The sequence below is a fragment of the Chelonia mydas genome, chromosome 25 (assembly GCF_015237465.2).
Source record: "Chelonia mydas isolate rCheMyd1 chromosome 25, rCheMyd1.pri.v2, whole genome shotgun sequence".
In the NCBI taxonomy this organism is placed as follows: domain Eukaryota; kingdom Metazoa; phylum Chordata; order Testudines; family Cheloniidae; genus Chelonia; species Chelonia mydas.
The window spans coordinates 10,422,390-10,446,630 of NC_057858.1; the positions used below are offsets into that span (position 1 = coordinate 10,422,390).

Here is a 24,241-nt window from a genome sequence, read left to right on the forward strand (position 1 = left end):
GTGCCTCAGTTTCCCCATCTGTAAAATGGGGAGCGTGATGCTGACCTCCTTTGTAAAGCACTTTGAGATGACAGACGAACCCTTTATCAGGGCTGAAAAATGTTATTTTTTGCTTCATGCACCATCAAGAAAACTTGTCACCTGAATTCTGGCTGAATCTTCTGTTCCTCGTGGCAGTGAGGTCAACCACTGCAGAGTCTCCAGTTTCCAGGCTGAGTTTGCAGGGTGTAAAGTTAATTTAGGGTTGATAAATGGAGGAAAATTGGTCCAGAACATCCTAGAGAAAGCCTACTGTGTGGGACTCCCACCGCATGGTGTTCGGAGAGTCGTTTTTATAATTTTCTGGGCTGGCAGATTTCAAAACTGGGTTTGGTTTTGTTTGAAATGGCAAAGTTAAGAAGATGTCAACTCTGGCGATTAAGTGACCTGCCCTGGGAGCCTGTGGCAGAGCCAGGAACTGAATCCAGATTTCCTGCATCCCAGGCCAGTGTTTTAGCTGCAAGACCAGATAGGAAGCTACTACTCATGCAGAGTAAGAACATTTCGCTGTAAGTACTTTGCCTCTGAATGCTTCCATCACTTAGACACTGGGTACAGCATGCACGGCCTCCAGCCCCTGCAGTTCCTCCTGCCAGGCCTCCTGTTCGGCCATGAGGTAGCTGTTGTTTTAAACAAACATTAAGGAGAGAAAATCAAACACAGTTGCTGGGAGGCACGGCACAAACGGGCCAAGGCTAATGCACTTTGGTGAGGCACAGACAGTAATTCCATAATCCTGCAGCCTGCCGCTGAGACCTTGCAACTCGTATCAGGTGTGGCAGGGTCATCCTTAGCACTCCCGGACTTGGCTATCCTGGGCTCTGACACCGACAGGCCTCCATGGGTTTGGGACTCATGCACAACACCTCAGCTGTTTGCTGGGGGCGGGGAGGGGGCTGTGCTGCATTGCTAAGGCCCGGCAGCAAGATGGGACTGCAGGGGGGACTGAAGGCTCAAACCTGAATTCTTTTTCCCTGTGGAACTTCTACCTCTCACATTTCCCTCCCAGCTTTTCACTCTTCTATCCCCTCTGCCCATTCCTCCGGTCTTGCCTTATCCTTCCCCGGCCCTCATTTCACTGCTGCCTGCTTCTCTTTTATCCTCCCGGGGCCCTCCTCTCTCTCCTTTCTTTCTCCCTCCAGCATTCCCTTTCTCCTTGCCTTTCTTTCCACCTGCCACCCCGCTCCACTTGATTTCCCTTTCTCCTGTCTCTGTCCCTCTCTCGATTCCTTTCTTCAGTCTGATCCCTCTCCCTCTCCCCTTGTCTTACCCCTTCTCCTGCCTTATCCTACCCCTCCCCGTTCTTCACCCCTCCCCCCATCCCTCCTGCCTCCTTCTCCTTGTGTCTCTCTCTCCGTCTCTCTGCTTCCTTCTCTCTCTCTCTCTCTCTCTCTCCATCCCTCCTGCCTCCTTCCCCCTCTTCTCCTCTCCTCTCTCTCTCTCTCTCTCTCTCTCCATCCCTCCTGCCTCCTTCCCCCTCTTCTCTCTCTCTCTCTCTCTCTCTCTCTCCCCATCCCTCCTGCCTCCTTCCCCTTATTCTCCTTGTCTCTCCCTCCTGCCCCCTCTTCTCCCAGCCTCTGTCTCTCTCTCTCCCCGCCCCTCTCCCCGCCCCCGGCCGGGCTGGGCTCTCCACTCGCCGGCTGCGGCTCTCGGGCGGGCAGGGCGAGGGAGGCGGCGGCTGCAGCATGCGGACGGGCAGCGGCGGGGAGGCGGCGGCCGGCGGCGGCGGCGGGGCGCCGGGCCCGGAGGAGCGGCCGGCGGCCGGGGAGGAGCCGGGCCCGGGGGCCAAGCGCGGGCAGCAGCTGCGGGGCGGCAGCATGGGCGGGCGGGCCGGGAAGGGCTCCCCGAACGGGGAGTGCCGGCGCGGGGAGCCGGAGGCCGAGCCGCCCCGCGAGCCCAAGGTCTCCTTCTCGTGCAGCGGGGCCGAGACCGAGAGCGGCTCCCCCGGGGGGCCGGACGGGGCCGGCGGGGAGGAGGGCGGCGAGCCCCGCGGCAGCCAGGCGAGCTTCATGCAGCGCCAGTTCGGGGCCATGCTCCAGCCCGGGGTCAACAAGTTCTCGCTGCGGATGTTCGGCTCCCAGAAGGCGGTGGAGCGGGAGCAGGAGCGGGTCAAGTCGGCGGGGGCCTGGATCATCCACCCCTACAGCGACTTCAGGTACCGGACCCTGGGGGGGGGGGGCTGTAGAGGGGAGAGGCCGGGGGGGGGAGAGAGGGGCAGGGACCCCGGGTTGGGGGGGGAGGGACCCGGACCATCCACCCCTACAGTGACTTCTGGTACTAGACCCCTGGGGGGGCAGGGAGCCTAGGCGTGCATAGGGGGGTGGGGGAAAGAAGGGGGGCAAGATCAACCTTTCAGTGACCTCAAATACAGGGGGAGGCCGGGGAGGGATGCGGGGGGAAAAGAGGGGCAGAGAGCCCAGGGGGGTGAACCCGGGACGCGGGAGGGGGAAGAGAGAGACAGGGAGCCCAGGTTTGGGGGAGGGAACAGGACCATCCACCACTACAGCGACTTCAGGTTCTGGGGGAGCCCGAGGCCAGAGGGGCAGGGGGACCTGGTTTATCTCCTTCCCCCCCTCCCCTCGCCCCATCCCACTGATCAGCCCCTCCAGGGTAGGGAGGCGGCTGAGCACCAGGGGGAGAGGCCAGGGCTGGCTGGGAGGCTGGGCGACACTTTGGTGAGAGGGCACCTTGAGCTGTGCCTGGAGAGTGGAGGGGCTGAGAGGAGCTCGGGCTCCGTTTTACACCTTCCCCTCCTGTCTGGCCCTGGGGGCACGGGGTCCCTGATCCCCAGCTGAAGCAGCCGCAAGAGCCCCACAGAGCCCCATCTGAGCGGGCACCAGGCCGCCGGCGTCCCTTGGGGACAGGGAGTGAGGAATCCAAGGTGGGTGCCTTTGACAAGGGCATCCCTTCACCTTGCCCCTGGGCCGGGCTTTTCCTCCACCCAGGGAGGCCTCTGAACTTCTTTGCCCTCCCGCCCAGGTGCCTGTAACCAAACAGGAAGCCATCACAGTGACCCAGCAGTGTTCAGAGACCCAGCTTTGTCCACGGTCACTCGCAGAGAGGCAGAAATGGGAAGGCAGCTGCAAGGAGCAGGAATAAAATGTGGCCCAGCCCAGTGGGCGATGGTGCCCCCCCCGTCTAACATTCCACAGCTGGTGCAGGGGAGCTGCACCTCTTAGGGCAATCTCCTTCTCCCTGCCATCAGCACTGGGCTGGCCACGTAAACGGAGCGGTGGAAGGTAGGGTGAGCATAGCAGCGGCCGAGGATCTGGCCTCTCCCCTTATTTAAACATCAGTGATGCAGCAGCTTTGTGTGTCTCTCTCTGCCCCTCTCCTCCCCTGCGCTACAGGATGTTTTAATGAGGCCAGACTGTGTTCCTAGCTTTAATTCTCCAGGGTGGGTGAAGTCAGGTCCTCAGTGCTGAGGGTTTCCAGCAAGATTTTTCATCCAGCGCCATGGGACTAGAGCCCCTTGGGTGTCACAAAGCAGAACGCAAGCTACTGCAGCAGTGTCTGTGTCCTTTCCATCTGGCGTGTCATACAGTATTCTGTCCCCGTCCCCCCCCAAGCCTCCTTTGCCAAGCCCTCGGGAGAGCTTTGAATGCTCCCAGTGTTTGCAGAGTTAAATTCAAGCTGCTCGGGGGGTTGGGGGGAGGGAGGCGTATGATCTGATCAAATATAGTACAGCTCTGTGGGTTTTTGCAGTTGTTATTGGGGGGCTGAAAAGTGGCCCACGACCCACACTCTCCAAGGCAAAAGACTGCACAGAAGATGCAGCGGTCACCAGACATCTGGGTGCTCAAGCCCCCTTAGGTACCATTTTCTTCCTCCTTCCCTTGCTGTTCCTGCTCTACCTGCGTCTCTCTCCGGCAGCATTTGGTAAGTTGGTGGCTGGGGGGTCAAACAGCAATGCCGGCTGTCTCCACCTCTGGGGAGGAGGAGATCCAGAGCACCCATGCCGCTGTCAGACAGTCTTGCAGTTCGTTCCAGCCCCTCTGTCCTGGTAGCCGCTTAACCTTGTTTTCTGAACCACCGGGCTCTTTTATTTCCTTCATGGTTCTGCTGCTGTTTTCTGTCTGTTTATATGGGCATCTCGGCAGAGGATTGAACTGGGTTCCAAAGCTGTGTGTGGGGATTTTGGAGGATCTTCCTTATTATTAATCCCAGGGGTCGCCGTGCTCGTCTGGATCCGCAGGAGCGGCAGAGTCCTGTGGCACCTTATAGACTAACAGACGTATTGGCACAGAAGCTTTCGTGGGTTTTCACAGGACTCTTCGCCGCTTTTACTTATTATTTGTATCCTAACAGCACCTGCAAGATCAGGGCCCCGTGGTGCTAGGGGCTGTACAAATATGTAGTGAGAGATTGTCCTTGCCCCCAAAGAGACAGGGCAGTCAAAGGGTGGGAGGAGAATCCAGGGGAAACGATTTGGCTGAGGTCGTACAGCAGGCCAGTGTCCTAGCAAGGGATGGAACTCGGGTCTCCTGACTCCCAGTGGAGAGGGGGCACTGGACTGGATCGGGCTGTGGTTTTTGGAGGAACAGGCTGTCTGGTAGGTGACCTCTGGTTACATGCTTGCCGCAGTGCATGTCAATGTTTCTGTAGTGTTTCCCCAGTTCAGAAGACTGTAGCTCCTGTCTGCTGACTGTGATTCCTTACAGGAATTCTCCAGCAGGTCCTATCCAGTGGATCCCCTTCCCCCACTCCCCATGGTGTGGGTCCCTCTCAGGGAAGGGGCCATATATGCTGCAGGGCTGAAACATGACTGACATACTCAGAGGAAAGGCTCCCTGATATATGGCCTTCACTAATCCCATTCTAACAACCTGTAGGGTCATTAATCTTTTTCTATGAGTCTCTGTTGTAGCAAGCTCTACCTTTGCCCTCCTTGTCAATTACCACCACACATCATTTGTCTTGAGGCATTAATGCAGAACAAGCAGCTAACATAAAAAGCGTGATTCGCACCAGTGTAGAAGGGAAGGATCAACTCCATAGAAATCAATTCAGTCCCAGTGGTTTCAGGTCAGAATTTGCCCCTGAGTGTCTCTCTCCCCTGTTCCCCCGCCTTCATTCCATTTGTCGTAGCTTTGTTCTAACGTTATCTGGGGTGGTGCGTTTAAATGATATTAGACCACAACTTGCATTGACATCTGTTTCATCTTGACATTGTACTCTCGTCTCCATTGTCTGTCTTGACCTTGTCATAATGAGATCACTGTGGCAATGCTCGGGCTGTGTTTAAGAGAATTAGGAATTAATAGTGCCATGAAGAACACACTTGCTCCCCATGGGCTATTTCTCGCAGTCAGACATTGGGACCATTTCTAAGCATTTCTTTAAAATTGTGTTTTAACAAGAGCCGAGGGCAGACAGTGCCTTGCACTTTTGTGGCGCTTTTGTTCAGTGCTCTGCAAACACTATCCATTGTGCGGCTCCACTCCGCAGTGAAACATCTCCTCCTCTTCTATCCCATTTTACGGCAGACGAGACACTGAAGTCCCTGATTCTGCAATGGGCTCGGTGTCCGCAAATCCATGTCCTGATTACAGAAACTCCAGATGCCAGGGGGTTCTGCCTGGGCACCAGGCTTTGCTCTTGCAGAGCTCCTGGCATAAATGGGGACTACGAGATTTGCCCAAGATTATGCAGTGAGTCAGTGTTAGAATTGGGAATAAAAATCCATGTGTGTTTTGTTGTGGTGTGCTTCAATCACAAGGTCATCTGGTAGGCAGCAGCGAGGGCAAAGAACTAGGAGGCAAGAGCATTGGTTCTGTTCCCAGTTCTGCCACCATCCTGCTGTGTGACCATGGGCACATCACTTCCTCTCTGTGTTTTTTTTCCCCCTCCCACTCTTTGTTTTGTTTATTTAGGCTGTAAACCCTTTGTGGACAGGGACTCATTCGCTAGTATCTAGTGCAATGGCTTCCGCTCTCACCTGGGGCCTTTAAGTGCAGAATAAAAAGAACATATACACTGATCTGATACATACACAGAGAGAGCAAAATCTGTGAAGAATTTATCTCAGAAATCATATCAAGGTGCATACAGATTTGGCTTTATTTGATTTCCACTCTACATGCGGTTTCTCATCCCAAAATCTGATCAGGATAATGGAATATGTTTCCAGCAATGTTTTCCTTGCAAGATCCATTTTCTCATTTTAAGATAAAATCATTCCCATCTGCATATGTGACATCACTTCATAATCACACCCATTTGCAGAATGTATCTCATCACGGGCAGAGCACTATAATTATTCATGCAAAATGCAAGGGGGAGATATGCTCGAGGAGCTAAAGTTCCTATTTACACAAATATTGAATTACTAGGAGGCAACAGGGTGGCTGTTTCCTATCACTAGTTGCAAATCTGATAAAAACCTTGTAAATTACATGCTGAAACATACAATGCAGAATTGACCCACCCAGTGATGAGCTGTCTTGTGTTACCCTCTCCATTTATTTCCTGTTCCTGGTGCCTTTTAAAAAATGTCTAGTTAGCACTTTTATCCCCAGTTGAAGCTAAATTTTTAAAGCTAAGATGGGACAGATAACTAAGAGTCAGGACTCATGGGTTCTATTCCCAGTTCTGCAGTGGCCTTGGGCAAATTGCTTAATTTCTCTAAGCCTCAGTTTATCCCTCTGTAAAATTGAGACAGGAGGGTCAGGAGATGTAATACACCAAAGCATGTTTATTAAATGCTTCGAGATCTGTGGATGTATAAGACACTATAATAGCACCAAGTGGTGTTATAAAAGAGTTTTACAGCCAGCCGGTAGGAACAAACACACTGGGCAGACACAAGGGCCATCTAGTATAGTATCCTGTTTCTGACAGGGGCTAGTGCCAGGTGCTGCAGAGGAAGGTGCAGGAAACCCCACAGTAGACAGATGTGGAATAATCTGTCCCCACGTTAGGGTGCATCCTGATTTCTAGTAGTTAGAGCTTGGTTTAAGTCCTGAAGCCTGCATACAACCCCGGAACGTTAGAAACGAGAGCAATACGCTTTGGATGAGTCCGTTAGTTGCAGTGGCAAATGTGTGTGTGTCTCTGTGTATTTGCTTTGGGACTGTCTGGTGTAGATATACTCGGAGTTTACTCGGAGGATCAAAAATTGCCAAAGGAGTGACTGGGAGTCCTGTAATCTGACTCAAAGGCACCATTTCCCTGCAACTGCAGATGGGAAATAAACCTGAGCAAGATGCTTTACCAGCAGGACCTCACCCGAAAGAAAACCCTGCAATAGCTTTGGAACTGCCAGGCAGGGCTATGTCAAAGCAAGTGTTATGGCAGGTGTGAGTTTTAGATAAACAATTTTGTGCCAATTAGCTGAACCCTTTATACGCATGGCAAGTTGCCCATGTGGCTTTTGATGCTGCAAAGCATGCAGCTGCTGGTCTAGTAGTCTTTACCAGAATTTGTGTTGCTTCCCTGGGATGTCTGGCCTGTTGTTTCTGGTGGTGGTGTTTTTAAAGGGACATCTTAGCTGCATATTTATATGATGCCCTCTCTCTCTGAGCTGAGAGACCACTCTGATGAACTGGTCATTACTGATATCCTCGGTGATTCTTCCTTGCTGTGGAATTAATGCAAAGTGGTCGTAATTGATAGACAGGAGACAGACTTTGTAGTTTGTTCATCAGGAACATGAGCTAGCAGCTACTGCTTCAGGGACATGTTTTAAGGGTTTGGAAACTTTTTTTTTTTATGACTGCTAAGAATGCTGCAAAGCAACCCCCAAAGGATCCGTAAAGGAAATTGGTAACCGATGAAATGTCACACACAGCTGTGTTGGAAACCTTGCGTACTTGACGGTTTGAGATCGGGTTCAATAATGTAGGGCTCACTGTATCTTAAACACCTGGGCCAAACTTTTCAAACCTGGTTCCTACAGTTAGGCTCCTAAACCCACTTAAATAAGTGGCCCGATTCCTTTTTTCAAAAGCAGTGATGGCCACTGCTCCCATGGACTTCCGTTGGATTTGTGGGTGTGCAGCATTTCTGAAAAACAGGTTGTTTGTACTTAGGTGCCTCAATATTGATATAGGAGCCTAACCTTAGACAACTGGTATGACCCTTTTGGCCTTAGGGCCTCATCTAAAAGGTGCTGAGGATGTGGGGGCTCAGCACTCCTGAAAATCAGGACCTTGCTCTTTGTGTCTTTAAATCCTTATTTATCCTGATGGCTATTAATCTTCAAGCAGCATCATGGCTAATTAAACATTGCATTGGTTAATGGTAGGGGGATGACTCGCGTAATAGAAGGGAAAGAACCGGCATGTGTTGCTTGTTTACTCTTTTGACTCACCCTAAAATTTCTGCTTTCTGCACTCTGGTAATGAAGCATATTTTAGGCTGGGCTGGAAAAATATTTGATTGCTTGCACTGTTTCATTTTCTCTGGCATTCTGTTGCTGGGGTTTAGTTTACAAATGTTCCCTGCTCTGAATCTCTGACCACGGTGAGCTGTCCGTGGTGCTGAATTCTAATGCGCTCGAGATTTCTGCCCAGGAGGACTCATACCATAGAATCAGAGGACTGGAAGGGACCTTGAGCGGTGATCTAGTCCAATTCTCTGCACTCATGGTGGGACTAAGTTTTATCCAGACCATCCCTGACAGGTGTTTGTCCATCCTGCTCTTAAAAATCTCCAATGATGGAGATTCCACAACCTCCCTAGGCAATTTATTCCAGTTCTTAACCACCCTGACAGTTAGGAAGTTTTTCCTAATGTCCAACCTAAACCTCCCTTGCTCCAATTTAAGCCCATTGCTTCTTGTCCTATCCTCAGAAGTTAAAGAGAACAATCTCTCTCCCTCCTCCTTGTAACAACCTTTTATGTACCTGAAAACTGTTCTCATGTCCCCTCTCAGTCTTCTCTTCTCCAGACTAAACAAACCCAATTTTTTCAATCTTCCCTCATAGGTCATGTTTTCTAGACCTTTAAGCATTTGTGTTGCTGTTCTCTGGACTTTCTCCAATTTGTCCACATCTTTGCTGAAATGTGGCGCCCTGAACTGGACACAACACTCCGGCTGAGGCCTAATCGGCGCGGAGTAGAGCGGAAGAATCACTTCTCGTGTCTTGCTTACAACACTCCTGCTAATACATCCTAGAAGTAGTGCTTGTAGGAGGAATGGGGATGATCTGATGGTTTGCTCTGTTGTTGTTGCATCTGCAGTCTTGAAATTCCAGTGGCAAAATTAAAAAGAATTAGTGCAAACTTCTGCAGCAGGCTTCTGCGCCGAGGGAGTTGAGAACTCCGAAGCCTCTGGGACACGTAACTCCCTTCCCACCGTTCCCTGAGAACACTGGCATTGGCAGTGCTGTTATTATTTACGATTTGTATCGGGGTAGTCCTGGTGTCATGGGCCAGGACCGCATTGTGTTAGGTGTTGTGCAAACACAGCAAAAAAGCACAGGCCCTGTCCCGCAGAATTTACAATCCATTGTCTTCATAATCTTGTATTCTCTCCTGAGCGTTGGGTTTCTGTTAAGTCAGGGAGCAGGGTGCCTAATGGAAGAGGTGCCCAGAATTTACATGCTCATATCCCATCTTTAATCGCTTTTAAAACTATATTTTCAGTAGTGTGGAATGGATCCGTCCTTCCACGTGCTCACTCTCCCCTGAGGAATACTTACTAACTTGGCTTTACCCAGCTCTGCTATGCGATTACACAGGATAGCTCTTCTGAAAACACAGTAAGTGATCAGGGCTCGTTTGTCAGTCTCAGTGGGCCATATTTGGCCCTGATTCCCACGGGGTTGCAATGGGATTCAGGTCAGAGGAGAATTTTTCCCAGTGTGTCTAGATTTATTCTCTCCGTTTTTCACAGCTCTGCTTGGCTAATGCCCACTGGGACTTGCAGCGTAAACAGGGGTCAGTTTACAATGAGCCCTCAGCTGCGCACCTGGTTCTGCCACTGATTCATTACCTGACCTTGGGTGAGTCCCTGAACCTCTCTGGGCCAAACTTTCCTTCGAAAGAGCTCTGCTTCCACTTAGGCACCTGAATTGGTGGCCAGATTCTCCCAAGAGCCCCATGCAACGGGTGCTGGGCAGCTCTGGCCAACTCATTAGGTGCCTACATGGGGGAGGAGCAGTTCTGAAAATCTGTCTCCAGTTGTGGGTGCTGAGCCCTTGGCAATCTGGCCCTGAGCTACATTGGCGGATCTGCCCCTCTGTTCCCCCCCATCAAATGGCACGATGTTCCCTTCCTCCCCGGGGTGCTGTTAGACTCAATGAATTCTCTGTAAAGCACTTAAAGACTGGCTCTGAAGTATTATGGTGGGAGTTCTGTTCCCGGCCAGCAACTCAAGATATTGCCCCCTCCATCTCTAGCCTCGTGGAGGAAGACTTCTTCCTTCAGTCCATCAGCCGTTTCATTCACCCCAGACCTTCCACCTCTCAGCTACACCCCCAAGTGCCAGCCTGGAGCCTGGTCTGCCAGAGCCACTGCAGCTCTCTAAACACTCAGTTTGCAAGAGCTTTTCCATTGCCTCCATCACTCGCCTCGTGTCCCGGCCAGCCACCGTTGTGGGGCCTCTTGGTGTTGTGTGAACGGGGCTGGCTGCCGGCCACCCTGAGCGTCGGCGCCAAGTGGCTGGACATGCCCGGAAAGCGAGCCAGAGGCACGCAGGCTCAAAGGTGGCATGCAGACCCCGTGGCGGAGGCCAGGACAGAAAGTTTTGCTTCGGCGCATCCCCTAGAATCCTGAGCATTTTGCTGCAAACTCGCCGGGCAGAGCTACCCTCGAGAGTCTTCGGGGTGTTTTTGGATCTAGCGTGTAGAATTTGGGGCAAGGGGGCGAGATGGCTTGTGCAGTTGTTAATGGATTTGGGGGCCTTTCATCTCCATCAGTCTCCCCCTACTCCAGCGTTCCCTGAACTCTAAGTCCCCCCTGGGACTTTGAAGAGGAAGGGGGGTGGTCTTGTGGTTAAGGTGCGACATAGGAATTTGGGAGCCCTGGGTTCGCTTCCCTCTCTCTGCCTCAGGTGTCTGTTGGTAGAATGGGGATAATACCTGAGTCGCGGGACTACCTTCGCTCCTACAGGTGAGGCGCTCGGATACTGTGACGTCTGGGTAGCTGGAATCCCAACCACGTACTCGCCCCCTGAGGGGGTCCTGGTGGAGCTCTCTTGTCACCCGTCGCTACCTCTTTGACTGGCCAGAAGGGGACCCTGAGACCCAGAGAGATGAGGTGACTTGCTCAAGGTCATACAGGAAGGCTGTGTCAGAGCTGGGAATAGAACCCAGGCCCCCCAGGACAAAGCCACTAGACCATACTGCCTCTCTCTCCTCTCCGCTGTGTCTGTTCCCTCTGCAGCCTCTGGGGATAATTGAAGGGTACCTTGGAGACGCACCCCTCGCTGTGCTCTGACGTCATAATTGTGCAGCGGTGACCTCACTAACTCTTGCCTTGGTAACGTCTCAGGTGCAGGCTGTCGCTGGAGAACGGCCAGGGGGCTGGCTGCAAAAGGACTTTTGCTTTTCCCTTTGAAAGATGCAGGTTTACCTCTATTCACATGCCAGCCTTTATTGGGGGGGGGGGAAGAGCCAGCCCCCCTCCCCCAAATGTACACTAGCTCCTCAGCCAGCAGTGACCATGTATCCGTCTGCTCCCCCTCTCTGGGTTTTCAGTGGCTTGCGCCTGCCTTTGCTTGGGTCCTGCGGCTTTGAGACCTTTTGTGCGGCGAGATGCCCCCAGGAACTGCACGAATAAATTGCCGTCGTTAGCTGCCGTGATGCCATCCCTGCCATCTCCCGTGCAGAAAACGAGGGTCGTCGGCGCCGCACCACCACGCCCGGCGGCAAAAAACGCATCCCAGCCCCGTGTCATTATCTTATCGAGCCGGGTGTCTGGTGCACGGGGGACGAGAGGCTGGGAATTAGCCGACACGGCCAATTGCTCAGAGACCCCCTGAGGTCAGACAGAGGGCCGGCCCGTTGGCTGCATTCCTTGATTCGGAGAGAGGAGGGTGTGCAAGGGTTTTTCTTTAGTATCGGCCTGTTAAACCCGCAGCGGTCTCTCTGTCCCCCCCCCCCCCCCCAGCCCCCCTGAGCAGACACATGATTGCTCCGCTGCAAGGGGTTGGCGCGTTCCCTGAGCGGGTGAGCACCATGTTAACGAGGAGACGGGAGCAGCATGCTGATGTTAGGATGGGGCTGTGGGTCTCTGCTTCGACCTTGCAGGCACCTGGGAAAGGTCGTTGCTGGCCTGAAGGTGCGGGGAAGGGCTGGGGGAGTTGGGGACGGATAGAAAACACACTGGGGAGGCGAGAGTAGACCCCCCCCCCACCTTAATCCGCCCGCCTCCCTCCTTCTGACGGAGGTTGCAGGAAGCATTGGCTTAAGCTGCAGTTGTACGTGATTCAAACCAGCGTATGCCCAGCCTCTCTCTGGAGGCAAAAGCACCTGAATAAATTGCCACACAACACGCCAGCCCATGCCGCTGTCAGCATTGTGTGCACGAGGGGCCACGCAGTCCCTGACAGAGCGAGCGAGGCTCCCTTCCCCTGCCCACCACTTCCCCCCTTCCATGTGGAGCTGTGGGGAGGCTCTGGGGAGATGGGGTTTCTGGAGTCAGTTCTGGAGAGTTTCCACCTCTCGGCCCTGAATGGCCCCGGGTCAGAGGGCCCCGATCTGGCAGGAAGCTGTTTGTTCTCGGAAGGGAAGCGCTCTCAAGGGGTTAGAGCAGGAGACTGGGAGTCAGGACGCCTGGGTTCTATTCCCATTTCCAGCGCTGCCTTCCCGGCATGGCCAGGAAGGACGAAGGAGCCGTGTGGAGCTCAGGAAGTTGAGTGGCCAGTAGACCCCAGGTTGCTGAATTGGGGTCCATGCCCCTTGTCCCTGTAGTGCCTCCCCCAGCCTGGTTGGTTGTCCCAAGCAATGGGGGTTTGCAGATCCCTCAGGATCTCGCTCCATTTCCTGCTGCTCCGTCTCCCTTCCATCCCCTTAGCCCCCGTTTTATGGTCCAGCCCCATGCTGATCCAGCACCTTGAATGTGCACAGACCTAGCGTTAGAAAATCCACACTCTGCGGGGCAGGGGGGCCCTGCAGACACCCCCACCACGGGTGACCTCATCCAGCCCTTGGACTGCATGTGTTGCAGTCAGGCCCTACACAAGACAAGCACAGAGCCATATGAAGAGGAGGGTGGAGGAAGGGAGGAGAAGGGGGGGCAGGTTCCAGAGAGCTGGGTTTGGGGCAGGAGGGACGGGACACATGGGAAAGCTTTTCCCAGCAGCCCGACAGCAGGTACGAGGCAGGGAGCGGGGGCAAGGGAGAGGAGAGGGAAGTGGGATGAGGGCTCGTCTGGTGTCAAGGCACCACATGGCATGGTGCCCACTGTGCCTAAATGCTGCCATCAGACCACCCCTCCGGGGCAGAGCTGGCAAATCGACCCTTTACGTGGTGACTCCCCACTCTGTGCTGCTCGGAGCCCCAACCAGAAGTCTATTTCTGCAGGGCTCAGGAGCTCCCTTCACATGGGAGATGCCTCCTCCCCTGGCAAGGGAGAGCTCCAGCTGCTTCTCCCCCTGCACGGCCTCCCACGCCCGCTTCCCAGGAGCACAGTTGTGAGGATGGGCAGGGGCAGGGGAGCACGGTAAACCAAGAGGAAACCCAGAGGGCTTGTCGGTGATGTCTCCTTCTGCTCTGCTTCTCCAGGTTCTACTGGGACTTCACGATGCTTCTCTTCATGGTGGGCAACCTCATCATCATCCCGGTGGGCATCACCTTCTTCAAGGAGGAGACCACGGCCCCCTGGATCGTCTTCAATGTGGTCTCCGACACGTTCTTCCTCATGGACCTGGTGCTGAACTTCCGCACGGGGATAGTGATCGAGGACAACACGGATATCATCCTGGACCCGGAGAGGATTAAGAAGAAGTACCTGAAGACCTGGTTCGTGGTGGATTTTGTCTCTTCCATCCCTGTGGATTATATTTTCCTCATCGTGGAGAAGGGCATCGATTCGGAGGTGTACAAAACGGCCCGGGCCCTCCGCATCGTCCGCTTCACCAAGATCCTCAGCCTGCTGCGTCTGCTACGCCTCTCCCGGCTTATCCGCTACATCCACCAGTGGGAAGAGGTAAGGGGTCTCTCTCGGCCCGATGGCCTTTGGGCACCTGCCTGCCTCTGAGGCCGGCTGGGCTGCATTCCCTTCCTCCATCAGCGCACAGGCAGCTTCTTCCGGCGCTCTCGCCCCGAGTCCAAAGGGCTGAGATGGATGAGTTCAGGCCCCTCAGCTCGAGGAGGTGGCTAAGCAGGGGCGAGTTATGGCTCTGTAGCCAAAGGTGCTGGTTGCTTAGAACGCCAGCCGAAGAGCCCTATGCCATCAGCCCCTCTGCAAAACCGGTCCTTGCTGCCAAACGTGCAGTGGGTTTTGTTGATATGGGCCCCTGCCTGCTGGGAATGGACTGAGACTTGGCAAACTCATTTCACACAGGCCACCAAATTGCCGTCAGATGGTGATGACTGGCTGCCACTGATACAACTGTCCTGGCCTGGATTTTCTTGTCATCGTAGTAATAATGGGATTGAGTCTAACTTATTGTCTCGCTGGCTAAAAGTGATTTACAACCCTAAGCTAAGTCTCCCATAAGTCTCTAAGTCTAAGTCTCTCCTGGCGGTGTCCCCCATAGCTGGGGAAACTGAGGCACATGCACCGAATGACTTGCTCGAGGTCATCCAGGGAAGACGTTGTCAGAGCTGGGAATAGAACCCAGGAATCCTGACTTCCGGTCTCCTGCTCTAACCGCTAGAGAGCACTCCTGCCTTCATTCAGCTTGTGGCCCGCCTGGATTATTGTTAAGCCCCTCCCACCCCGCCCATGTACTACCCCTGCATCTCCTCCTGCTCCCTGCACCCCACCCCCCAGAGATGGCATGGTTGGGGACACCAGTCTCTGAAGGGTGCCAGCCTGAATAGCCAGCTCCTCCCCAGCTTGAGAGGCTGGTGATGGTGGTGGTGGGGGGAGTGGTTAAGGTGTGTATCATGGCCCCCCGTTTCCCGCCCCAGGCTGAGTGTCGCCCAGCTGACAAGCCCACAGGCACCCGCCCCTGTGGTTCCGTATCCGTGTCCGGTGTGAGCTGTGGTTACCTGAGGCATACATTGCAACCACGTGTGTGTGTTTGGGGGTGGTGTCTTTTGAGGCTCCCTTTGAATTGGGCAGGTCCGTCCTTCCAGTGGAGGTCAGCCCTGGGAGAGGATCGCATCCTGCAGCCCGGGTCATGGATCAGGACTCCGTTGCGCTAGGCGCTGTACAAACAGAACCAGTCCCCGCCCCAGAGAACTGACAGTCTAATACGCATGTGTCTGCAGCACGTGTGTGGATTCAGTGTGCTGTGTGCACACACGGGGAGACGCGAGTACCTCTGGGATTGTGTATCTGATAAGTGTGCGCTGTGCATTTGTGTGCCTAGAGATGTGAATGGACATCCGTGTGTGGCTGGGCGTGTCTCCGTGTGTCTAGGCCCTGGTGTTTGTGTGTGCACATTCACACCCTCGTGCACAGAGACAGCATGGACTAGTGAACCGGAGCACCACTGCCACTGACTCGACTTTGAGCAAATCCCGTCCCGCTCCCTGCCTCAGTTTCCCCTTCTGTAAAACAGGCCGTCTCACAAAGACGGTTGGGAGGATTCATTGCTGTGTTTTCTTGCCTCCATAGCACTTAAGTGCCTGCAAAGTGCTGTGTAAGTGCTAAGGAACATGCTACAGGGCGAGTGACTGTAAATGCGGGTGTTGGGGGCAGGTGAGGGTTTGGCGTGTAGCTGTGTGGCTAGGGGTGTAGCGGTAAAAAAAGAAGTGGGTAAACTACACTAAACCCCGTAGTCCCCATCTGAGAAGTAGGAAAACTCCCTTACCCTCATCTACGCTGCCGAGGTGGTGGTGGGGGTGTTATGTACACCTGGGGCTGTGCGGGTGAGCTGGGATGTGCCTCTGCCATGCATGTGCAGTGTGTGTGTGTGTAGCGGTTGCCTCTGTGTATGGGGTGTGTGTGTGTGTGTAGCCAGTTGCCGGTGTATGTGCTGGTTGTCTCTGTGTGGGGTGTCTGTGACGGTTGCTGGTGTGTGTACCAGTTGCCAGTGTGGTGTATCTGTTGCCGGTGTGTGTACTTTGTGATTGTGTGTACCGATTGCCTTTGTGTGTGGTGTGTTTACTGTTTGCTGGTGTGCATAGCGGTAGTGTGTGTGTGTGTGTGTCAGAGTATATATCAGTTGCCTTTGTGTGGTGTGTGTACTGTTGCCGGTGTGCGTGGTGGTAGCCTCGGGGGTGTGTGTGTGTGTGTGTGTGTGTGTGTGTGTACTGGCTGCCGGTGTGTGTAGCAGTAGCCTTTGTGTGTGTGTGTGTGTGTACCAGTTGCTGGTGTGTGTAGCGGTAGTCTCTCTCTGTGTGTGGCGGGTTGTGTACCAGTTGCTGGCATGTGTGGTGTGTACTGTTGCTGGTGTGTGTAGCGGTAGCCTCTCTGTGTGTGTGGCAGGTTGTGTACCAGTTGCTGGTGTGTGGTCTCTCTCTGTGTGTGTGGCAGGTTGTGTACCAGTTGCCGGCGCGTGTCGGTTTGAGTTTCCTGACCGCTCTGCTGCTTGGGTGTTGCAGGTGCTGGCGGCTGCGGTGGGAGCGCCGTCTGTGTGATGGGGAGCGGGGCCCCTCGCCCGCTGCTCCCTGAGCTCGCACAGGACCGAGGTGGGCCGTGAACTACCTGCCGCTCCCTGGCGTCTCTCGCCCTTCGCTGCTCTCTCTGGGGAGCCAGCGGGTGAGAGAACGCTGGGTGCGAAGGCAGCGCCAGCGCCCCTCTCCTCGCAGGGAACGGCTCTGAGCGGCAGCGGGGATGGGATTGACTAATGGCTCTGCCGCCCAGCCAGCGCTGAGAGGATCTGCAGTGCGGAGGCTGGGCACGGTGACATCAGCTCGGGAGAGAGGAGCCCGACCCCCCCGGGCTCTTCCCGGCCGCTCCTCTCTGCTGCAGTCCAGCCTGGCGAGGTCGGGGGCTCTGGGCTGGAGTTTTGCAGCTGGCAGCTCCAGGGCCCGAGGCCGCGTCTAGCACAGAGAAGCCGACCGACCGGGCTGAGCTTTGAAGGTCACGGCCACCCAGGGCTGCAAACCACCAGCCTTGGCCTATCTAAACAGGAGCCAAGTGCTGGGGTAGCGCCACCCGGCGGGTGCCCTTCTCTCTGCCCCTGCTGGGTGGTTGTTTTGGCAGGGGGGTGCTAATAAACAGTTAGGATTTGGGAGTTCCTGGCTCCTGGGGCTGCCTTCTGAAAGTCGGGCCCTGGCCCTCCTGCTGACAGGGGACTGATTGAAATGCCTACCTCGGTGCTGGCTGAGCCCAGCCCCCTTGCTTCACCCCACAAATCTCCGTGCACGGGGGGCTGTGAGAGGCAGCTGCTTTGTCCCTAAATTCCCTCGTCTCTTCCCATCCGAAGATGGCCTCTCAAAACCATCCCCATCTGCCTCGCCGCTAGCAGGAAGGGGAGCGAGTGCCCCAGACTCCTCGCCAGGGGCCTGCCTCAGTTGCCCCGGACTCTCCTTTCTCTGCCGAGCTCCCTGCCCGGCTCCTCATCGCCTTGTGGAGAGACAGGTTTGCTGGGCCTCATCCCAGACTTTAGGAGGAGTTTTCCCATGACCCAGAGCCAGCCACCCGCTCTCAGCTCTGCTCCACGGACGCCCAACGCTTGGCTCTGGGAAGGGAGCCTGGGCCAAGTCCTACATGGATGGTGCCACCTACACTATGCCTGGCTGTCTTCTGCCTAGGTGACCCCAAATGCTCCCCACACACACACACCCGTGATACCCCCCCCCCACACACACACAGCCTCACGGAGACTGGCTGTCAGTGGCCGATTAGCAAAGAGCAGCGGATACGTCTGTGCACGTCCCGCCATGTTTTCACGCACGTGCGTCTGCCTCCCACCAGGGTCGGTGCTTATGCTCCATGTTCACAGTGGCATCTGAATTGGGGATTTCCTGGCAATGGGATCTGGGTCTAAAGGGAGTTGGAACAAGGGGCCAGTGGTCAGAGCCCAGAGCGAGGAGCTGCCAGGTTCTAAACCTGACTCTGGCCCAACTCTTGGGCCAAACTGCCTCAGTTGCGCTACTTTTTTGTGCCTCAGTTTCCCTACCTGTAATATAGGGATGGCATTTACCTAATCCTTAAACCCTCTCTGGGTGGCAATGGGGACAAGGGATCGGGCACTTAGATTCCTTCCCTGGCACATTGCAGAGCAGAGGCTGACACAGCACAGTGATGGGGCCTTTGAATCCGAGGGAACTTGGGAATGATTGGGGCCTGCAGAGACCATCCTGCAGTTTGCCGGCTGTGATGTCGCATCTGATGTCATAAGCATGATGTCACAGGCTGTGGGTGTGACAAGGCCAGGAGCAGGGACGGTCTCACCTGACCCTTGCCCGGAGGGAGCGCACCGATTCCTTGCTGGGGTTGGGCAGGGATTGGGATCCAAGTGGCATCCCCTGCCCTAAAGGGAGATTGGGATTTGGGGGTCACACCCAGCTCTGAGGGCAGCATGGGCTTCTGGGTTTGCTTTCTGCTGAGCCTGGCCCACACACGGGGCCCTGGGTTGGGTCGCTGCTGGAACGCTCGGCAGGGACCCAAAAAGCCCAAGCTGCCCCATGCTGCCTGCTGCAGGTTTCCGTGCTGCGAGGAACCCCGCCAGGGAAGCGCCGCTCACACTGGATCAGAGCTGACAGCCCGCTCACTGCCGTCGAGTCCTGTCAGCGGGGAGAGTGGCCCTGCACCGTGACCCAACTCAATAGGGGGAGAGCACAGCGCTGTCACTCCCTTGTCTCTGTTGGACGCGGGAGACTCCTTCTGCGTAAGCACAGGGTTTGTGGGACCCCCTGTTGCCCAGAGCTCCGGGGAGCTGCTTCCCTGCACCTGATGGGCAGGGGAGCTGATGCTGACACATGCAGGGCTAAGTAGCGGATCCAGATTCTTGCTTTGGGCCTCACTTTTGTGCCATCATCCACCGTCTCTCCCATCCTGCCCCTCCCCCTGAGTCCCTGCACAGGGGCTCTCAACCTTTCCAGCCTCCTGTCCCCCTTTCAGGAGTCTGATTCGTCTTGCGTAGCCCAAGTTTCACCTCACTTAAAAACGACTTGCTGACAAAATCCGCCACAAAAATACAAAAGCATCACAGCACATTGTGACTGAGCAATGGCTGTTTCTCATTTCTACCATATAATTATACAATCCATCGACTGGAATATAGATACTGAACTTACGTTTCTGTATGCAGCACCCAGAGCCGTGTAAACAAGTCAATGGTTGAAATTTTAGTTTGTGCTGACTTTGCTAGTGCTTTTTCTGTAGCCTGGTGTAAGACTAGACAAATCTCTAGCTGAGTGGAGGTACTGCTCCCCGGAAGATCTCTGCGCATCCCCGGGGTATGAGTACCCCTGGTTGAGAACCACTGGGTAGTACATAGGAATTGGGTCATATCCCTTTCAATAGTTTGGGAGCCTTCAAGTGGGGCTTTCCTTTACTTCAAACCCCCAGCTAACGAGCTGAAACCGGGGAGAAAGGAAGACTCCTTATCTCTGCTTACAGCTGAGACCCAGAGAGAGAAAGGGACTGGCCCAAGGGAGTTGGTGTCCGAGCGGGGAACTGAACCCCCATCTCCTGGATCCCCTGTTCCTTAACCTGCCAGGAGCACGACGGCAGGAAACCAGCCTCGGCTGGCAGCACTAGCTGCTCCATTAGCTCTTTTCCATCTCTTCTGTCTGTAATTCCTTCCCCTCCTGTCAGTGTCATGCATGGGTGCAGCAGCCCTGCCTGTGGCCAGCTCCCTCCCCGTCAAATAGCTCCTATTAATAACCATGGCGGGCGGCCGTTTGTAATAAATATTTAATTTCGTGCCGCCTGCTTCCTTCCTTCCAAGCGGGAACGTCTAAACTGCTGTTTCTAGCCCTGTAGTGTGAGCCCCGCGAGTCCGAGTCAGTTGACCCAGGCTCTGAGACACGCTGCCATGTTGGGGGGGGGGGGGGGGGTTGGTTACCTGCAGTGTCCCATGTCCTTCGGCAGGGAAGTCAATCCCCTGCGTGCTGTGTGAGCATGGTCCACCCACATGCCTCTGTCCCACCGTTCTGAAAGCTGAGCCCTGACAACCAGAGAATGCCCCCTCCCCGCCCCGTGCTGTGTTAAAGGCCTTCATTCATCCCTCTCGCCTCCTGTCTCTCTCCCCGCCCGGACTCATCCTTCCTCTCCTTGGATGACCCAGGGTCATAATGACGTGTTGACGTTACAGTGTCATTGTCACCCTTGGAAACAAAGGACCATTCCCACCTCTGAGCAATTGTTTCAGGCTCTCTGCAGACTCATGCAGATGCTGCTGCATTGGCCCCATGTGGGGCGTGTTTACAAGGTTTGCTCTAACAGGTAGAGACTTGGGGGTTTTTACTGGAAGTTTGGATGATGGCCAACAATTGAGAGGTTTGTCCTTGCCCCCTGCCCTCCCCTTTAAACACACGCCCATTGGGACATGCTGGCCTACCCCAGGCCCTGCTGTGGACACTCAGCGGTATCTCTGTTTTCAGAGACTCCCTGGATTGTCTCCTCTCGCAGTGCAGAGTAGCGTTCCCTCTGCTCACCCCAGTCCTGCCAGCAGGTGTGCGGGCTCAGATTCCACAGGGATGGGCTGTGGTCTAAGAAGCTAGATAGAAAACGTGTCTCCCCTGGCTTCTCCTGGAAGTGCCCTTGTGGGGTATGGCCGGCATCGGTTTCAGAGTGGTCCATGTCCCACAGTGCCCAGCTGTGCCCAGGCCTGCCAGGTGACTGATGCCCCGGAGGCGGGCGTCTCCCTCTGTTAAGATTTCATACATGGCAGTTACAAGCCTGTATCAAGCCGCTGCTGAGAGATCTCAGAGCCGGTTGAGGAGGGATGGCTCCAGAGACCAGCCCTGCAGCGGTGGGATGGGGGTGCCAGGCTCGCTCACTAGTGATATCGGGGGGGAAGGGGCGGGAGGGCTGCCTTGGTCTGGGCATTAAACTAGGTAGAAGCGAGTGAGAGGATTTGAAGCACGTTTAATATCTCCCTTCTGGGGTCTTTGAAACAGTGCAAGATGCTGGGTGCAGGGCAGATGTGGGTTGGGAAATAATGCAAAAATCCCCTGCATCTGGACGTGCTATGGAAAAGCCTTAGCTTAGATCTGAGCTGCAGGATCCTTCTTGCGGTTCCTGGAGACGGGGGAGTTTTACCCTCAAGCTGTGGGGAGACTGTGCTATGAAACACCCATAACCCCCCCCACACACACACGTGTTCCTGCCTGTTTGTTGCCTCCTGGCTCCTATCTTCTGAGTTTATTGACGTGCGTGTTTTCACACTGTCAAGACCCCTGCAGAAGCAAGTCCTGGACTGTCTCCTCTCCCACCCCGACCTCCCCCTGGTTCTAACCACTGGATCACGTCACCGGTGATAAAGGGGGGTAAACTCATGATGCTCTCAAGCTGGGGACTTTGTCGTGCCATAGTGTAAGCTAACAACAGTCGCTCTGAGCTAAGGAACAAACTTTTTAATTCCTGTGCCACACGCCATGAGTCATTGGCACGGGTTAGTCCCCTGTGTGCTGTCATGTGGCTATGGACAGTCCTGGGTAAAATGGTCAGTCCTGTCCCGTATCCTGATTCAGGCGGGGGCAATGCTGGATCCAACAGGGGAAGCATGTAGGAATTGCTAGGATGCACCCAATGCTGGGGAGGAACAGGGGTAAGTGTTCACAGCTCCAGCCTAAGTGTTCTGGCTTTTATTCTCAGCTCAGCCCCTGGTGTGTGGTGTGATCTTAGATGTGTTGCATCCCCTGCTCTGCACCCCCTCTGTAGTACGAGAAGGAGGAAGAGGATGGTCTGGTGCCTACAGCACAAGGCTGGTAGGCAGGACTCCTGGGGTCCAGTCCCAGCTCACTTTCTGCCAGTTGCCACTGACTCGCTATGTGACAGTGGGCACATCCTTGCTCCGTGCCTCAGTTTCCCGATCTGTGGAACAGGGCTAAAATTGGGGGAGGGGTATTGTGAAGCTTAATTGCTCCCTGTTTGTCAATTGCTTTGAGATCCTCAGCCAGGTGGTGCCGTACAAAGTGTCACGTATTAGAAAAGCCCCAGGCAGGGGAGGAGCCTCTCGTTGGCCTTGGAAACAGAAGCCCAGTGGGATTCAGGAGCCAGGCAGCTGCACTGAGTTTCCACTTTGCCGGGGTGCTCTGGGCGAGGGGTGGGCTGCAGAGCATGGTGCCCCTAGGAGTGGCATCCCCAATGCGGCCCTGTCCCGTCTGCTCCACTCGGGAGGAGGGAGTTCGACTACCAGTGGGAAAGGGCTGCTGCCGGAGAGGGCCATGGCTGGATCCTCTGTGCCCTGCGCGGCCCCCGGTGTTTGAGAAGTGAGGGAAGCTGAGCTGAGCGGCTCCTTCAGTGAGAGTGAAACGCAAAGCAGCTTCCCTGAGAGAACCCCAGATCTGTCCGCTCGAGAGGCTAAAACCCTCTGTGATGCCTCACATCTTAACCCTAGGCATGGGCCCGAGAGAGGACTGGTGGCTCCGTGGCTAGCCCCTGGGAGACCTGGGTCCAATTCTCTGCTCTGCCCCGGGCTTCCTTGGGCAAGTCACTTAAGGCTGAGTGCCCCAAAATCGCTACATCCCTTTGCAGGTCTGAGCCCCCATCTGTGAAATGGGGTTAACAGCCGTTCCCTACTCCCAGGGCTGCTGTGACGATCAGTGCATTAACAACGGTGAGATGCATCCTAGATGCACCCTTGGGTGTGAGACCCAAGTCAGCCTGAGGTCCTGATCCATGTGGGCAGGCCCCTGTGTGGAGCTGGCTGGGGGCCTCAGTCATACCCTGTGATCCCCCAGTCAGCCTGGCCCAGGTTTTATCCTCTGAGCTTGGCAGGATGCAGGCTCTTTGAAACCCCGTGCCTGCAGCGTGCGAAAGGTTGGTGCACCCCTTTCCTCTTCTAGCCTGCTCAGGTCTCCTCCCAAAGTGACTCTCTCACTGCTCACAACCGCTCTTTAGCAAATGCAGATTTAGGCACCCGGCCTGCATCTTCCCAAGCCGAAAGATGTGGGCGTGGGTCCATTTCTAGCCCTCATTGATAAAATTGTGCTAATCATCTTTCCCCGTGCTTGGCAAATGCAACCTCATTCTCGCAGAGCCCTGGCAAGGCAGGAGATGTTGTTATTCCTGGGGGGGGACTGAGGCAGACTAGTGGCCACACTCCCGAAAGTGGTATATGTTTTTAGCGCCCAACTGGAGAGGGCTGGGGGCTGATTTTCAGAGCGCCCACAACTCCTGGCAACTTCCGCTGCAGCAGGGGCAGCTCAGCGCGATGTGTTAAAGTCAGGCCCTAGCGTGAGCTGGATTCCCCAATGAAAGGCGGTGCTGGAAAGCGGTGGCTGAAATGATGTGCCCCAGGTCTTCAAAGTGGGGGGGGTGCTGTTGCGTTACAACGGAGGATCCCAGCTCCCCGGGGTCTGCTCACATCGCTGGCCCCTGCCTCGTGCTCAGGTTAAAACTTGTGTGCAGTCCTGCCTCCTGGAGGGTGGCCGGTGATGCTGCGGGCTCTGCATTTCTAGGTAGGTGCTGAGCTCTTAACTGTCCCTAACGGGGCAGTAACATAAGATCTGTCTGTGCAAGGTGCAGATTTCGGCTGGTCTAAGCTTACGGCGCTCAGGGTGAGAAAAATCCATCGCTCGGGGAGGTTGTGTGGTTATAGCACAACCCCTTTTATCACTGTAGGTTGCGTCTACACTACAGGGTTATGCCAGCATAGCAAACAGCTGCTTCTTTTTCTCCTGAGACCTGCTACCAGGAGCCCCCCACCCTCCGGCTCACCTGGTGTGAGAGGGGAAATTCAGTCCCCTGGCTTTTTCCACCCCATTCCAATGATCTGGGGGTGGGGAGCTTTGCTGTGGGATTAACTTGCTGGGACTTGGGCCCACAGCAGCTGGCTAACCACAGCCCGTGGGGGCTGCTAGCAGAGTCCCCTGGTGATGGGACTCTTGCATATTCTCATCACCAGCCCTGTTATCCGCCAGCACCGAAATTAACCAGTGAATTTCCACGCCAGAGGTCTGATTCCTTCCTGGTACTCCGTCACACCTGGTTATGTCTTGGGAGTTACACCACGAATGATTCTAGCTCCGCGGTGAGAACCCGCTTCCATATCCATGTCCCCTGCTGGCCTGTTAGAGAC

General features: G+C 55.0%; 1 protein-coding gene across 4 annotated transcripts in view; it reads left to right on the top strand.

Moving 5' to 3' along the window:
• HCN2 (hyperpolarization activated cyclic nucleotide gated potassium and sodium channel 2) overlaps nt 1–24,241 on the top strand; it is a 57,185-nt gene that overhangs the window by 11,064 nt on the left and 21,880 nt on the right. The window contains exons 2-4 of one of the 4 annotated variants that reach the window (XM_043535995.1): nt 423–548; nt 1,958–2,194; nt 13,710–14,133. In XM_043535995.1, coding sequence (XP_043391930.1) covers nt 423–548; nt 1,958–2,194; nt 13,710–14,133 — 787 coding nt within the window. Of the gene's footprint in view, nt 1–422; nt 549–1,877; nt 2,195–13,709; nt 14,134–24,241 lie in introns of those variants that run through there. The other 3 variants (XM_043535996.1, XM_037885719.2, XM_043535997.1) reach the window with 3 other exon arrangements.